Source organism: Podarcis raffonei, chromosome 7, assembly GCF_027172205.1.
Source record: "Podarcis raffonei isolate rPodRaf1 chromosome 7, rPodRaf1.pri, whole genome shotgun sequence".
NCBI lineage: Eukaryota > Metazoa > Chordata > Lepidosauria > Squamata > Lacertidae > Podarcis > Podarcis raffonei.
In genome coordinates this window covers 56,037,116-56,055,316 of record NC_070608.1, presented here as the reverse complement: position 1 = coordinate 56,055,316, position 18,201 = coordinate 56,037,116, and the positions used below count along the sequence as shown (strand labels likewise).

Below are 18,201 nucleotides of genomic sequence, written 5' to 3'. Positions count from 1 at the left end.
GCGAGGCTCTTCTTCCATTCCTAAGCATGCAGCTAGTTGCCTACTGGGTTTGTTTTGATGTCTGAACCTGATCATGAAACACATTCTGTTGAAAACTTTATGCTAAAAGCTATGATGATATTCGGTTTGGTGGCTTAGGAAAAACAACTTCCATACTTAACAGGTCCTTTAGTCTCTCAGTCCACAAGATGAGTGCCATTGAGAACAGAGCGTCACTGGCAGGAAATTTCTGTGCTTAATGTGGCTCAGGCAGGAGAGGTCGGTGAAGAGTGGCTGGATGGCATCTTCAGTTAACTAAAAGACAGGATTGAAACAAATCTGTAATTTTCAGATAACACAGCCACATGTGGATATTCCGTGCAAAATAAAAAGTGTTGGTATAAAAATAACCAGTAGTTACATTTCAGTCTTTTGTGTTTGTGTTAATTCTGTTAAAGTGTGACTTTGAATGTAGCAAACCGTAAGAATAGAAATGCAAGTGCCAACTGGGGAAAGCAAAGTTAGGGAATGGGCAGAATTCACACGACAGCCAATGACTCTCTTCTTCTAGTATATAAATGCATGCATACAACATGGATTTAGAGCAAACCTAATAGAGCAAGCTGAAAAAAGGGCCTACAGTATGAGCGGTGGCCATGTGGTTAGTTTATAGAGGGCAGTCTTCTATTTGAATGGGTGTCCAGTCCAAGTTCAGTTTAAAGATAAAGAACACAAAGAAGGGAAAGAAAGTGCCTTGAAGATCCCCTCAACAGTTAGCAGCTGGTCAGTAGAGTGAGCAGGCAGACCAGCCACCTTATCAGGTTCTTCTTCTCTGTGGTGAGAAATACTGTATTTCTATTTAAATTATAGCCATTAGCTCAAAATTTGCAGCTATACATATAAATTAGCATATACCAATGAGATGCAATTGTGTTCTGTTTCTTCTTCTTCTTCTTCTTCTTCTTCTTCTTCTTCTTCTTCTGGTGCATAAGTGATCACCCTAAGAGCATGGCATTTGAAAATAAAGTGTGTGTTTCTGTGTGAGTACAGTGGTACCTCGGGTTACATACGCTTCAGGTTACATATGCTTCAGGTTACAGACTCCACTAACCCAGAAATAGTACCTCGGGTTAAGAACTTTGCTTCAGGATGAGAACAGAAATCGTGCTCCGGTGGCGTGGCAGCAGCAGAAGGCCCCATTAGCTAAAGTGGTGCTTCAGGTTAAGAACAGTTTCAGGTTAAGTACGGACCTCCGGAACGAATTAAGTACCGTATTTTTTGCACCATAACACTCACTTTTTTCTTCCTAAAAAGTAAGGGGAAATGTCTGTGCGTGTTATAGAGGGAATGCCTACGGGTGGCATGCCTACGGATTTTCCTCCTCTAAAAACTACGTGCGTGTTATGGTCGGGTGCGTGTTATAGAGCGAAAAATACGGTACTTAACCCAAGGTACCACTGTATAATCCTTAGGAGGAAAAACATTCTAGGGGGAGGGAAATGGGGGGAAGGCTCGGATATTCATTTATTTGGCAAGTCCTTTATCAATTGCAGTCTAACAAACAAGCTGCAGGTTTTTCTGCACATAGCTTAAACAAAAATGCATGCATGCTTTTTGGCATCTTGGGAATTTTTTTTAAGCTATCTAGGTGTCTCAGCTGCAGAAATATAAAGGAATTGCCATGACAACATTAAAAAAGCAAAAGAAGTCAAAATTTACCGATTTCCAGTTTCCACATTAATGCACACAATGGGTTTTTCAAAGGTCAACTCATCTCAAAAGAATTTGAAGTTAACCCTTTCAGATTATGCTGATACATCCAGCAACCGCCTTCTGGCACATACCAGGTTGAATATATACTGTATATGAATGAATCTGGCATATACTTCTGGGACTTCAGGCTAAGACAGGAAAAGATGTGGAAATTTAACTGATTTCAATGAAATATTAAGTTGTGCTCCTTTTGGCTTTGTGACCCATACCAAAGCTTCACAGAGAGCAAATTACCAAGCTAAACAGATACAGAAAAATACAATGTCATGTGGGATCTCAGATTGCTTTGTGAACAGTCTTTTAGTGTGCTTCCTTGTGAAATATATGTCCTCCTGACTTGCAACTGAGCTGCATACAGTGGTACCAAGGGTTAAGAACTTAATTCGTTCTGGAGGTCCGTTCTTAACCTGAGGTACCACTTTAGCTAATAGGGCCTCCCGCTGCCGCCGCACGATTTCTGTTCTCATCCTGAAGCAAAGTTCTTACCCCGAGGTACTATTTCTGGGTTAGCGGAGTCTGTAACCTGAAGTGTCTGTAACCTGACATGTCTGTAACCCGAGATACCGCTGTAATGGCAAGGAATTTGTTAGAAATTATTAGCAACAGAAGTGAGAATGAAATATTCAGATACTATACACAACATCTGATTTAGGCTACCATGCTACTGTAAGAAGGTAAGTGCATGCACATTTTGCTATTAGCAGACATAGTGCATAACATTGATATTCCAGAATGTATATCTTTTCATATATAAAATGTAGTGCTTATTGAACCTTATTTTACCTAGTATCTCAGGGCTGCGTCTCACGGTACTTTTGAAAGACATGACAGCACTATCAGGACTTCCGTGAGTGTAGGACGATGGGAGCTTTCAAGTTACACAGAATTCACCATGAGGAGGAATGGAAAGGTAGCTAATTCTAAGATATTTAGAGGGCAAAATTGGTTACAAATGCAAGGAAGGCAATCCAAAAAGTGCTAAGATCACTTTGACACATTTAGCTACCCCTAACTCAACAGCACTAGTTGCTCTTTTTGCATTACAAGGTCTTAATGACACCTGAGATTTGTGGCTCTAGAAAGATGCATTTGTTTTCTTGCTGAACATATTTCATGCATCTTGCTTTTTTTTAAAAAAAATGCTTCCTTGATAAGCCCCTTCAACAAGATTTGTAACCCATTTTCTGTTTATATAAATATATATTTATGTTTATATAAAATTATGATTTTTTAAAAAATCATTCAGCATGACTTGGTTAACATCACCTTTAATTTCATATTTTATTTGCTTTAGTTTTTTTAATAAGAACATTAATACCTAAAGAAGATTTCTGTGTAAGTTGAAAGCTTGCATCCAGATCTGTAGCACTGGCTGATCCAATAAAGTATATTACTTAGTTTGCTCTTTGTTTTTTCTTCTCTTGCTCCAACACTGCTACTAATGGCTGCAATCTTAAATGCACTGATTAGTACACATCATCAAATTTAATGGTACTTGCTTCTAATAGTTAGGATTGTGCTATAAGACTCTTGGTGGATGCAGTTGACCATTTACCACACACTGGCAACTTGTCAGTAAAGTATGCAGGAAGCTTCTATTATAATAGCATCTGGTCATATTGGAAGGTGGGTTTTTAAAACTGGACTAAGCACATGCTGACCTGCTAGTCATATGGAGGAATGCACCCTGCATTAAGTTTACGTGAGTCACCACATGCTAAGTGGTTTTCTGAATCTGTGCTTAGTTCAGAGGGAGAGAATAGCCTAATGATCACACACAAACATTTCTGTTTCAAAAGCACATGAATTACTGACCAGCTAGGAATTGCAATAACCAAGGACCTCTGTGCAACATCTCCTTTTTATTCAAACACATGCCAAGAGCCTAGCACCATAATTTCATTACAGGCCACATGAGGTGTACATGCAGAAAGTTCCAGTTCTCCATGTGTACATGCAGAAAGCGCCACCATTAGGATGTTCACCCAAAGGGATCTTACTTACTACTTAAGTTCTGGAGATCACCTGCCCAAAACCATGAAAGGCACTGCCGGTCAGAGCAATGTAGACAGACCTGCACTAGATGGAAAAGCTCTGTGATGTAGCTTCACATGTTGATATGAATTCATAGCCATTACTTCCCACGCATGGCTTTTAAAGGGCTGGGAAGTCAAAGCAGGAGTGAAAATGATAGGATAAATGCTCTTCCACAAGGGATTCACTGGTCTCTGTAAATGTATTGTATTTCATTAGGCACCATCCTGAAGTGTTCCACTGCTGTGGAATTAAAGAGTAACAACAACCACATGGTATTTTCTTACCTTGGAAAAGAGAATAGATAAACTCACGGAGGGTAAGGCCTGGATAACTAAATGGATATTCAAGCACAGTTGCTGGGGGAAAAGTTGAGAGTTCCTGCTTCCACATCCTTCTTCAGGGTTCCTGGAAGTATTCTGCTGGACCCTGTCAGTAGAGTGCTTTTCTCACGTACTTCTGTACCTAATGTGTGTTTCCATCTCCACCATCTCTCCTTTGAGTTTTAAGAATCTTAATGTTTGATCATTCCCCAATGGGCGCTCAAATTCCTTTCAGATTGCTTGCTGGTCTACAAGCATAACCTGTCCTTTGTTTCAGGATTATCATCACGCTGCCAGAATTGGCCATGTAAGTTCCCTGCCTCATCCAAGATCTCATGGCCGATATGTGGATGAGAACCCAGTAGTCCACTTCTTCAGGAACATTGTAAGTTTCCATTTCACCTTGGTAATTCTTTCACTAAACAAAAATGCTTACTTTACTTTTAAAAACATACACACCAGCTAGCTAGTGCCCTGAAGATAATTTCTCTGCTAAAAGGGAGTGCAGAAAAAATTATATCTAGTGTGCCAGGTAAGAGGATGGACACTGGAAGTCATTCTCCTGATCCACAGCTCTGTATGCATTTCTATGGGCTCACAGATTTTTCACCTGGAGCCTATCGGTATTTTGCTGCCTGAGGCACAGGACAAGATGGTGGCCCCCCTCCCAATTCTATGAACAGAAGTCAGTCAGATTGGCAACTGAATCAACACCGGCAACAGGACAACATCACTGTAGCATCGGGTGGCAGCAGGCTAGCTTGAAGGTCACAGGGCAAGCCATGTGACAGCTCTCCTCCTATGGCACTTTGCCACCACACCCCAGCATATGTCACTTGAGGCAAATGCCTCAGCCTGCCTAATGGTAGAGCCAGCCTTGCCTGCCATACTCTATAGACTCAAGGGAATGTGTGGCAGTAGCACCTTTTCCTGAACTGAAGATGAACAGCTGGTCCTTTTTGAAGAGGAGAGACCATTTATGAGAATTGGCTGTTTCTGCAGCAAATCACTATGTTGGAGCAAGTCACATGCCCAAACAAACTAACTGTGTGCAGATCCAGCTTATTACCAGTTTGAGGGCTATTAAAAGGCAAAAGACAGTCTTCCAAGGCAGAAGAGGGTTTTCCTCAGTTTTGAAACTGGAATTTTTCCATTCTAACATTGAAATCTTTGGAAAAATCCAATACTGTAATCTGGACTTGCTCCCTTCTTTCAAATAGAAACGAAAATGGATAGAAATATTCTGTGTCAGTGCCAATACCAAAGAGACAAATGTTACATGAATATTTATAGAAATTACCTCAATCTTGAGTTGTGGCTCACTTCCTGTGGAGCCTTCAGAGCCATGGATCTGGGACACAACTCCTGCATAAACCACTGAGCGATAACAAATATATGGATTTTTACCAGAGACTAATAAGCACTGAGGAGCAGGAAGTCCCTTGCTTCTCAGGTGGTATTTAATATATGGTGGTTTTGTTATGAAGAGGTTTTCCCCACCTTTTCCCTTGATGTCTAGAACATTTTCATCTTGTAGAAATTTGCAAATCCCTCACACTCACTCTTATAAGCCTAGCCCAGCAGCTACATAAGCAGAGAGCTTATCTGAAAGTTTTATTTTAATAATAAGCTAATTCCCACCCTGAGCCTCTGAAAAAAGGGGATAGAAATTCAAATCAAGAAAGAGGTTGTAGGAGCAAACATACATTGCATATTTGATTTAGGCTTCAATCCTAACCCCACTTACCTGGGAGCAAGCCACATTGAATTCAATAGGACTTAGAATCATAGAATCATAGAGTTGGAAGAGACCACAAGGGCCATCGAGTCCAACCCCCTGCCAAGCAGGAAACACCATCAGAGCACTCCTGACATATGGTTGTCAAGCCACTGCTTAAAGACCTCCAAAGAAGGAGACTCCACCACACTCCTTGGCAGCAAATTCCACTGTCGAACAGCTCTTACTGTCAGGAAGTTCTTCCTAATGTTTAGGTGGAATCTTCTTTCTTGTAGTTTGGGTCCATTGCTCCGTGTCCGCTTCTCTGGAGCAGCAGAAAACAACCTTTCTCCCTCCTCTATGTGACATCCTTTTATATATTTAAACATGGCTATCATATCACCCCTTAACCTCCTCTTCTCCAGGCTAAACATGCCCAGCTCCCTTAGCCGTTCCTCATAAGGCATCGTTTCCAGGCCTTTGACCATTTTGGTTGGCCACCTCTGGACACGTTCCAGTTTGTCAGTGTCCTTCTTGAACTGTGGTGCCCAGAACTGGACACAGTACTCCAGGTGAGGTCTGACCTGAGCAGAATACAGTGGCACTCTTACTTCCCTTGATCTAGATGCTATATATCCTACTTCTGAGTAGGATGGCAGGATCTGTCAGTTTTGGTTCTCTCTCATTTTTCAAATCTTAAATTCAGTTCTCTGTGTTTCTGTAGCAATCTTCAAACTAAAATCATTATGAAACTTCACCAATACTTTAGTACCAATTTCTCCTAATAAACACAGTTTTTGAGTGCAATTTTGACTAATGTACACATTTTTGCGAGAAATTTTCCCTAACTCAATGCATTATAAATGCATTTGTATACACACTTTCCCGTAATATATGCATCTTTGTAAATATTGGTTGGTTAGAGAACTACATTGCAAAGTTCTGGTAAGTGCAAACTTCATAGGATGGCTTTGTTTGTCGTATTGTTTTGTAAAATGTGAATTTGATGGATTTGCCTTTAAATGCAAACTGTACAGTCTGCACAATAGTTGAGCAGCACAACTAACAAGTGTACACAGAAACTTGTTCAATGTAACATGTGAACAAGCCTCTTCTTTTTAACAACCACATGTTGAGCATACAGGAAGCCCAACATGGGAGCGCCTCCTCACATGTAGGGACACCATGCCACCTCAACACCAACACAACCAACTCTTTCTATCCCATTGAGCACATCGGTGACTCTATGCAGACAGCAATGAGAGACCTTGCTTCAGAGCAGAGCTGAGGGTGTGACACTACTCAAGATGGTGCTACACAAGTAACAAATGCATAAAGTGTATTGAAAGTGTCTCATGTGACTTGTTACACTTCACATTACTGAGAGACAGAAAAATGTAGGGCTGTTGCTTTCTGCAGTAGCTACACAGCTCCCAAAATATCCAGTTCCTTCCTAAGAATCTAAAAAATCTGGGTGCAAAGCTGAGGTCCACCATGAATTCATTGGTTGGACCAGAATGAGAATAATAGCAACTAGCTTTGCAATGTTGCTGGAATTAAGAATGAGGCTTGTAATTAAAGTGGCAGATCAAGAGTGTTGTCTAATGAAGGTCATGCAACTGATCCTCTTTTGCATTGCTCATTTACATTCTGAGGAATCTTAACAGGGTTTGTGGGTTTGAAGAACAAAAGTCAATTCTTATCGAACAGCACAGGAGTCTTTGTCAAATATTTTCACGTAACGAGCAGCCAAGAAGCAGTTTTAGCACAGCATCAAGCAGACAAGGTACTAAGAGTGAACTCAACCCTTTTGCTGGCAAAAACAGCAAAACCTATGCACAAGAAGGCATCAGCAGGCTTGAGGAGTTGCACTATTTAAAAAATAATAATAATTTAGGAATTTTTTAAAAATGAGGCAGGAAGAGCCCAATGAAGAGTGAGCATGCTCAGAGGTCACGGAATGCTTGCTGACTATTGGTGGTCGGGTGGGGGAAGGAGAGAATGAAAAGCCCAGTAGGAGGGGACCTGAAGTGGAAGCAGACCTGAAAACTCAATTGTATAGCATTTTGTTGCAGATCTTACTTTTCCTCTTACTTTTGTGTTGTTTTTCAGGTGTCTCCCAGGTCAACTCCTCCCCTGTATGGAAAGGTACGTGTGAAAATGTGACATTGATTCACATTATGGGCCATCAGCTTGCAACAAGCCAAAGACTAAGAGTCATGTCTCCTGACAGAGTATGACTTACTGTATTTTTCTGTGTATTAGACAATACTTTTTCCTTTTAAAAAATGGCAAAAATTGGGTGTCTTATACATGGATAGTGAATGCAGAGGGGAGACGTGCGATTAATAGCAGCAGCAAGTAGGAGATTAGCAGTGGCGATTGGGCGGGTGATTGGTGGCTGTGGCAAGGTCTGCTGGCGATTGGCTGCAGCTGCGGCAATTGGGCAGACCATTGGTGGCTGCAGCAAGTGGGCGGGTGGGCTGTTGGTGGCAGCAAGCGGGCACACGATTGGTGGCTGCTGTGAGGTGTCCAATCGGCAGTGGTGGGCAGGTGGATGAGCGATTGGCAGAAGTGACCTCCCCCACCCCCACAAGCTAAACAACTTAATTTCTTAATTTGGGATTAAAAAAATAGGGGTCGTCTTATACATGGGGGCATCTTATACAGGGAAAAATACGGTATATAGAATGATTTCTCCCAGAATGCTGCTATGTAATGTAAACAGCACATAATGCATGTATGTTGCTGTCTTAAAGGAGCCATGCATCTGATTAGGAACACATTGATTTGCCTTACACTGAGTCAGACCATTGTGCACCTGTATTGGCTGCGCTAACTGGCTTGCCAGCATTTCAGTCATGGTCTCTCCCACACCCACCTGGAGATGCTGGGATGGAGCTAGGGACTATCTGCACGCTGAGCAGATGCTTTATCCCTGAGCTCTGACCCTTCCCTGTGATGATCCTTCCATGCTGGTTCAGTGGACCCTTGGTTCCCCACTGGGGCTTACTCTAGCCTCAGACAAAAGCATGAAACTGCTTATAACACAGATATGGTTGTTTTTCTTCATTCAAGGCTGCAACAAGGATTTCAGGCCCCACTCTTCTCAAGGTCATCTTTCAGAGGCCACAGCTGTTCCAATGCCACCTCCTCTTAGGATAGTCTGTCCATCAACACTCATACCCTTTAGTGGTTCTCCCATCTTCCTTTGTGACCTCAGGCTGGTGTTGTATCTCCAGTGCCACTTTCCTTTCTCCCAAGTATCTACCCTTCTCTTAAGGTTGACCTCACGGTACATCTAAGCACACCCTAATCTGAACTGCAAGAAGACCTTGGTGCTTCTTCCCAACCCTTTACTTCCCCACTTGCCATCGTAGCTTATTGCCCAGCCTTAGAAGGAATGCTGAGCACATTTGAACACATGTACCCATTGCAAAAGGATCGCTGGAAATGTAGGACAAGGGTTCTAACTAGGTTACGTTACACACACTGGGGACAAAGGCAAATCCTCCAGATTGTTCCCAGCACCTGATAAGGCAATTGGAATGGGCAATTGTCAGTTATGCCTTATTTTAAAGGACATTGCTAAATCTGAAATGATCCAAACATCCTAATCAATCCCTCTTATTCCAGCACATTATGCCAGACTGAATCAGATGACTGGTGCATCTAGAGCAGCACTGTTAGATCTTGACTGGAAAGCTGATATCGAAGCAGCTTTCAGCCAAAGGCCTTTCCAAATGCTGGCACCAGAACTATCCAAGACTGAACTTGTTGGAGCATGGATGAATCGCATGTACTTTACAATGGAGGGTCACTTGAGTCTAATATGTTCCACACAACCACTTGGGTTTTAAACTCCTTTAAACACTTGATTGCAAACTACAACCTAAGTATAGCTTGATCCTCATTCATTTTGATCCTCGTTAATAGACAAACCCTCCTTCACTGATTATACTTCTCTTGTATAGTGTCTTCAGTGTCTTTTTGCCCCATGGTGGTCACCATGTCACTGTTTCTGTTTCTTGTATGCGCAGGGGAGATCATCCTTTTCCAGATTTAGCTGGGTAGGTGATGAACATGCTTTCATGTGCAGCCATTTTGCTTCGCCCCAAAAGTGCAAATAGCATCTGTTTTGTTTTTTTCTGTTTTGCCTTCCTAGCTCCTGCAGAATCTTCACATTCATGTTTTTGACTGTGGCTTGTTTGCTTTGCTCCTCCTGGCTCCCAAGCAGTTCCTTTATGCCCATGGTTTCGTTGCTTGCTTTTATCCAGAAGCCTGTCAAGCTTGCAATACAATTTAAATTATTTTTCCCCGAGCACGGAGCCAAACTGCACTGCATGGCAAACCTCTTCCCTTTCAGGCAATTTAAAGGTTCTACTGATCTCTGTGTGTCTGTGGAATGCCAGTGGGGAGGTAAAAAGAAAAGATAGCTTGAAATAATGAATTGGACACAACTCCATTTTTGTTTGGGATCATGAATATAGTCAAGAACAGATGCAGGGTATACATTTTGCATCCCGTTATTTGATGGGAGTTACAATATCATTTATTGACACTTGTAGAATCAAAGAGTTGGAAGGGACCCAAGGGTCATCTAGTCCAACCCCCTGCAATGCAGGAATCTCAGCTAAAGCATCCATGACAGATGGCCATCCAACTTCTGTTTAAAAATCTCCAAGGAAGGAGAGTCCACCACCTCTTGTGGGAGTCTGTTCCAGTTCCCCAGCAGTTATATTTTCCAAAAGAAAATGATGAGGAAGACATGATAACGTTCGTTCTTCACTGTAGGCAAAATTATATTCATTACCACTATGCAGAACACCACTAGAATAGATTAACTATTAGACTGAGGAGTGGGAAAGGTGCCATTTTCATTCCCATCCTGGAGAGGATTAGCTGAACAAGAGGGGGAAGGGAGCACTCTGTGTGTGTGTGTGTGTGTGTGTGTGTGTGTGTGTATGTGTGTGTGTGTGTGTGTGTGTGTGTGTGTGTGTGTGAGAGAGAGAGAGAGAGAGAGAGAGAGAGAGAGAGAGAGAGATTATGTGTCCTTAAATGCTTTGTATGTTAAGAGTGTGTAGTGTTTGTGTGTTAAGTTAAACCTCCAACAGTTTTCCAACAAAGGTTATGCCATCGAATACCAAAAAGCTTATTCTACTAAAAAGTCTGTTGTCCTGGAAAGCTAATGTTCTTTAGCAGGAAGACCTCTTCATATAGTTCTCTCCCCCACCCATCTGCTGTAAACTCATTTTGTTCCTTTAGACACCTGAGTTCAGAACAAAAGGTTTTCCTCTTAGAATTAATTAGAAGCCACAATTATCAAACACTACTAGAACTAGTTACGTTTTTGCTTTAAAATTACAAAATTATGTTATGCCAGGTTGCTTAGAAATGTTTCCATTTCCACTGAACATTTTGCTAGGCCAAAAAAGGTCATTACCAGCTGCTGTAAAGTTTTAGTGAAATGTTTGAATGGCCTAAGCTCTTACTAGGAGGCGGCAGGAAAGGTCTCGCAACCTCAGGAAGTGGCCAAGCGTGTGGAGGCACTGACTGTGTTAGTATTTTATCCTTTAAACTGGTTGCTGTGTACAAGACTGATTAGAACAGTTTACCATTTTCAAAAAAGACATGGCAGACTTGACTTGCATTGCAGTGTGTTTGCTGAGTTGTTTGCCCGACTTTGGATGTTGCATACCAATCCTGGCAGGGGAAAGCTTTTAAATTAAAGTACTGCTTTGCGGTTGCTGAGCAGAATGCTAGTTGAAAATTCCTCCTTGAACGACCAGTTTTCATCAGACAGTTGTGCAATTACTTTAACAACCTTTCCTCATTTTTAACAATGCTTTTCAAAAAAAAGGGGGACATCGGTAATGTGTAAGTACTTCCTTCAAAATATACCTTCACCCTACCCCATTAATATTCAGAGGGGGAGACTTTTAAAGGGGCTAAATGCATGCAAGATGAAACACATTTATTTTCATAGTACCTTCTTCCACATTTACTTGATGGCAGCTGTTATCACTTGGCAGCCTGGCTGTGTTAAGCAGTTTACATCAGTTATCACATTATTAGTCATTAGGGATTATTATCACCTCAGGCAATTCCCAAACAATGTGCTCCAAAGAATGCAGTAAGATTCATTTAAATGCTAGCCAACATGTAAAAGATATTGGATTTGCCTTTAGCTTTCCTGTATATACATTTTGCTCCCTTCTAAATATCTATTTCATTGCCAGCAGTTGAGGTATTTTCTTTCATCACCGGTTATTTCGGGGAGAGCCCTATCCTACCTGTCTCTTATCCTTTCATGAGCTTAGCTAATGTAATAGCCTTCTGCTCCCAGTCTTCCTAAGCTATTGTAATATATGTCAATGACAAAACAAAGTACTGTATTTGCAATTTCCTTTTCTTTGCAGGGTGGTGAAACTCACAGGCCTGGATATGGAAGTGGAAGATTCTATGAGCATAAATATGCTCACAAGGGACACAAGGGATACCACTATGATGGCCAGGGCACACTGTCTAGACTCTTTAGACTGGTAAAGTAAAATATAATATATATACGTATTTTTAAAAGTGTAGGTGCAAAATGTGAGAGGAAGTTAAAAACTAGGAACAGCTGATTATTGCATTCATTGGATATATAGTTTTACCATAGATTTATCATAGCAACTGTCCTGGAAATCAGCAACACTGCTTGTGAAAAAGAAGAATGGTAGGTTTGGAAGACCATCCAGTGTGGACTTCTGATAATAAATTCCAGCATTCTCTTTGCTGAGGCAAAGTTCTCAACTGTAACTTATACACATCATTTATAACCCAGATGATGAGGCCTCCCAAGCCTAGAGCCAAGTGAGCAATAGAAACACCTGGTTAAGCTTTATGTTTCAGCTGAGGAGCCGTACGGAAGGATGCCACGTTATATTTGCCTTTCTTCAGCAAGAAATAGGGCATTGAGCATGTCTGCACCTAGGTTGTGCAATGCCTTGCTTGTAAATATTAAGTAACCACCATCAGTACTTTGTTTCAAATGCTTCCATAAGAAGTCTCTCCTGTTACAGTTTACACAGTTTACAGAGTAGTTTACCAATCAATACTTCTTCCCAGGGAATTCTGCGAGGAGGATAGTGGTCTCCTGACAACTCTCAACATCCTTGATAAACTACAGTTCCCAGGATTCTTTGGGAGAAGCCATGACAGTTTAAAGCTATAGTGCAGATGGGGCCTAAATTAGCTGAAATCAATGGGCCTTCAATTACATTATGGCTAACTTGTTCCATTGGTTTCACTGAAAACCTAATTCAGCCACGTTCCCCTAACTTATAATAGATCCCACCCAATGGAACTGCTAGTCATATAAATTTGATTGGCATCAATAGTCATAAAGATGAAGCACTCTGGCTAAACTGGATAAACTTCAGAGTTATTCAGATGAAAGAGAAAGTATATGATTCAATATGTGTGAGGTTAACTGCTCCGTTATGCTAACAGTTTGCATCAAAATAGGCCCACAGAATTATTTGTGGAAGAGTCTTACCTCTAGTCTAGACTTTCCTAGTTGTGTACTGCTAGGCTTGGTACCTCTATAACTGGTACAACTGGAGAGAGTAGTAGTCCCTGACACTGTAGTCTGGTGTGTCTTGATCCAGTTTATCCAGTGTGATGCTTCAAGCTGCATTGTTGCACTGCGAAAGCTTTTCAAGGTTCATTAGCACACAAGACAGTTGGATTTTCACCTGAAACATTTTCCTTATCAGGACAGAACAGGTTGCTTACCTGTAAATGTAGTTCTCTGGCGGAGGCTCTGTGTGACAACAGAGACCCTGTGGAGAATTTATATTGGATGATAATGAAGCAAATAGACAAAATGAGGAAGGAAGAACATAATGTTTTATACCTCTGAATGTAAACAGAAATTATTCTAAGGTTACAAGAAATAAGGGGGGAAATGTGTTTGTTGCAAGGAAAATCATTTAATATGCATTGTTAAAGTGAACCAGCAGTTATAGTAAGAAGTTAATGGCTTTTCCCCCCAATTGACCAACACATCTTGCTATTTTGTGTGTTGGTAGAACTGCCCATCCCTATTCCTATTTATTACCATCCACTGTCTTATGTCCTTTTCTCTGTTTCCAGAATTAGCTATTATTGGTTAAATTTTCTTTTCATGCAACTTCTGTGTTCTGTGCAGATATATACAGTATTTATAAATGCCAAGTTTTAATTTGTAAGCCATTGGACTTGACAATAAAGTTTATAAGCCATTAGAGTTAACCATTAGATTAGACCTTCATTCTCTCCTAGTAGATGTTGTGATTTCACCCCATGTTTCCATAAGCAGGAATTTCCCCGCATTTTAACCATCTGCAAAAATGGAAGTTTGTTATCCAATATGTAATAATTTGCTATAAAATGGTCCTCATTAAAGAAATATTGGATAACATATAAATAAAGTGTGGCTACTTAAAATAGATCTAATTAAAGGCAGGTTTCTGTGGGAAGTAATGGATTTAAAATGTCTGCAATAAAACAGAAATAAGTGCTTAATAGGGCATAATTAATTGTCAATTAAATATAATTACAATGCTCCAACTATTTTGATTGATGAAACTAAGCAATGATGTGGCTCAGTAGCAGTTGCAATTACAAACGATCAGGGAAATATTGCTGGCTTTATCATCAAAAAGTAATAATAGAACCACCATTAGAAAGCACTAAAAACCATCTAGCAAAATCCTATGAGGAATGACAAACATGTGTTGGGAAAACAGTGAGAGGGGGTCTAGCAGTAGACCTGAGGTACTCTGAAGAAAGCATCATTATTACTAGAGATTCTGAAGTCCAATGACCTGGTGCCTGGAGGATCCTAAAGAGGTTCATGGAGGTTATAACTTTCTCACTATAAATCCTCGGTCTTCTGCCTTGTGTTTGCTGATTTAGTAGAACCTTCTGAAAAAAGAACGTGGCGTTGTTTGGATCTGCTAACCTTAAATATCCCAGATCAAAACAAAATGAATGGCATAGTGAAATTTGTTTTGCAGGCTTCCTTGGCAATGTAGTTGTGCAGCTCATTGGTGCTGCCCAAGTGCCTGATATGGGTGGGGGAGCTTTTTTTTCTGGCACGAAAATGATGACAAGGATGGAGCCAGGTGGTTCTCTCTGGGGAGAGCATGCCATAAGCTGGAAGGGCAGAGCTCAATGAGACTGCCAGCCCAAGGTAGCTTTGTTTAGTTTCAGTGGCCTTGGTTTCTCTGACCTATCCAGCAACACTGATAGCAACCAATTCTTTAGAAATAATTAGTATTTAGGGACTAGAACCCACTGATCGAGGAATTTGTTACAGAAGATAGTATCAAGTTTTGTTACCTGAAATTTAATTAGAATGAACTCATCATACTTTAAAATTTGATTGTAAAAATAGAATTCCCTGAAGGCAAACTATATTTGAAATTGCAACTCTTTTAAAGATCAAAGTAGTAAAGAAACCTTGAACAAAATCAAATAAGCATATGTACCCTCCTTTCTGCAGCTATGCATGAGAGATTCCCTGCGGTTGGTGGAACCAATCTGTACTAATTTGTACCAGAGTCTGGATGGAATTGCATTTAGCACTCTTATACTGTAGATCTGAGCAGTAGGTTCATTTTAATCCAATTCTTTGTTGTTGTTTTTTCTTTCCAAAGGGAGGATCTGGTTCCCGACCTGGCTCCCGGTCTGGCTCTCCCATTGCTAGGCGCTGAAGCTCTCAGATGTTACCAAAGAGCTACACTCTCTGCTTTATAACATAGATGCCTTGAAGGTTTAATAACAAACTGCAGAATTCCCTAGATAGAAACACAATCTATTTGTTAATGTCACTGAGTTGTGCATGCAGTAGAAGTACACAAAAATTTATTGGCAAATGCTGACCAAGAGCAAATGCAAAACAAAACAAACTTCCAAATTTTCAAAGTAGCTTTTACTTGCTGTCAACAGCATTACTTTAGGGAAAGTAACAGTCCCCCCATATTATTCATTCATCTTCAAGGTGTTTCCAAAGAATATAGGGCTTTAATTTTTTAAGCACATACAACATTAAGTCCCTTTCAGATTTCTTTTTCACTAAACTTTAAGTAACAACATACTACACAATTGTCTACATTAACCCTGCCATTAACGGACTTTTGAGATCTCTGCTGTAAACAAAGAAAATAATAATAATAAAAATGTGCAGAAGTTGTAAGGACTGTTTATCCATTTTTTTTTTAAATTCTTTGGTTTTGATTTATTATGATTTCATTTTTTCAGTACCCCTTTCTCTCACAGTTTGTATTTGATTTTTTCTAACTGGATTAGGCAGTCACAGAAAGGTATCTTCAACTGGGAGTTCAAGGTATGTTGCAATGTGGGAGAAGGCAGTTGTTACTGTTTCAATGAGATTGAGCTATGGCCATAAGGAATGATGCACCTTCTAGTGCATGACCAATTGCTCATCACACCCAACACATTAGAAATTAAGAGTGGCTGGGAGAGAGAATAGAGGATCTCAAACTTGAATTAGACTAGTTACAACAGAAAATGAGGGGTCATTCCAACAAAGGAAAACATAGAGTTGGACATATGAATGTCCCTGCAGCTCTACACAGGCACTTGCTGCAACTAAGTCCATTTGCAGCTACAATAAAAAAAGAGTCTAATTTCTAAATAACAGAAAGCCCTTTGGTGAGGAAGTTTCAGATAGTATCTGCACATCTAAAGTTAGCGTTCCTAGCTGTCGTGTTAGTGCAGCAGAGTTAAACATGCAGTGCACCAGAGCAAACTACACTGTTAGATTGTAGGTATTAAAACTAATGAGCTAGAAATAGGTGCTAATTGTTGACACATATACTAAGGAATAAACATGTGGAAATGGGTCTACCCATCTACGTGAAGAAAAATGCTCTTCTGAATTGCACTGTTTTATAATATTCAACTTATTCTGTCTCTAAATGACCTTCCTGTACTCATGCAATGTTTTATTTGAGCTTATATGTTGTAGACACTATATTAAAGACTAAGTTGGCACCTGCCTTTAGCTAATGAACATCAGGAGTTACCAACGTTAATGCCAACTGACATATAGTGGATGTTGTTGTTGTTCTTGTTGTTAGCGATAGGTCACTCTAATCTACCATAGGTTTCAAGCAACATTCTTAATATGCAGCAATGAAAGATGAGAGGGTAGAAACACACAGAAACAAACAAAACAGAATACCGAAATTGTTAAGCACACGCAAACACATTACATCTTCTTTCAAAATGTTGTTGGCTATGTGTATTTTTCTATGTGTAGCCTCATCCAGTTGTGTATTCCACAACATAATAGTGAGTTTCACTTAAGTGTATTGTTCTTAAATGTGTATGAATACAACTCCTGAAAAAAACAACCACCAATATTGAAATAAAATACTCAACTTTTAATGAAATTTGGAGGATTTAATTTTTTTAAGCGTTTAGGACTTTAAGGTCAATCACACAAGCCAATAAACTAGACAGACAAACTGCTTCAAAGCCGCACACAAGCATACACTATGTCTGATTGTGATTCTTAATCTTTTAGAACATTCTGCCAAGTGTTTGAAGGGAAATGAAAGATCCACATTTCACCAAATGATTTTCTTTCTTTCTTTGCTTCCTGTGGATTTATTATTTTTTATATATATTTTTGCATCTCTTCAAAAGAAAATTTTCAATCCTGCACACAGTTCTTTCAAAGTGAAGATATTTTAAATGCAAAGCATGTAGAGTCAAGTAATATGCTTAGGACTGGATTGTACATTCCATACATTCTGTTGTCGAAGCCATCAAATGAAACATGGTAAACAACGTTTGTCAGTATATGTCAGTATAAGCCACTTGTATCGTCATTTCCTTCCAGAGTCTGGGGCGTTAAACAAAGTGCTCAAACTCAGGCAAAAAGGAAAAAAAGAAAAATTCCTGCCTCCCTCTGAAAAGTCCAGGACTACAATTCAAAAAAATGTCAAGAGGAAAGCACTAATCAGTTCTTGCCTTCTATACACAACGGACCTCCTATAGCTCCTGAAGCCCACTTGGCCTGCAACATGGCCAAGGAGTTCAAGGTGGTTACAAGGTTCTCCCTAACCTATTTTTCATCACAACCATCCACTGAGGTAGAATAGGCTGAGTGACTGGCTCAGTGAACACTTCACAACTGAGTGGGGATTTGAACACTGGTCTCCAGCATTCTTACCAATACGCCACACAACACTCATAAAATGTATGCCTGAGTGAAAACTAGGTGACCAACACATTGGTTTTCACTTGCTTACTTGGCCTCTGATTGGTTTAATATGATTTTTCTCTTCACAGGTTAATTGTGTACACTCTTGGTCA

General features: G+C 40.2%; 1 protein-coding gene across 3 annotated transcripts in view; it reads left to right on the top strand.

Annotated features, from left to right (window-relative positions):
* MBP (myelin basic protein) overlaps positions 1 to 17,273 on the top strand; it is a 104,197-nt gene extending 86,924 nt beyond the window's left edge. For 2 of the 3 annotated variants that reach the window (XM_053396681.1, XM_053396678.1), the window contains 5 exons: positions 4,387 to 4,494; positions 7,939 to 7,974; positions 9,867 to 9,896; positions 12,246 to 12,368; positions 15,513 to 17,273. In XM_053396681.1, coding sequence (XP_053252656.1) covers positions 4,387 to 4,494; positions 7,939 to 7,974; positions 9,867 to 9,896; positions 12,246 to 12,368; positions 15,513 to 15,569 — 354 coding nt within the window. In that variant the 3' untranslated portion in view covers positions 15,570 to 17,273. The remainder of the gene's footprint in view (positions 1 to 4,386; positions 4,495 to 7,938; positions 7,975 to 9,866; positions 9,897 to 12,245; positions 12,369 to 15,512) is intronic. The other variant, XM_053396680.1, reaches the window with a different exon arrangement.
* Positions 17,274 to 18,201: the final 928 nt, after the last annotated feature.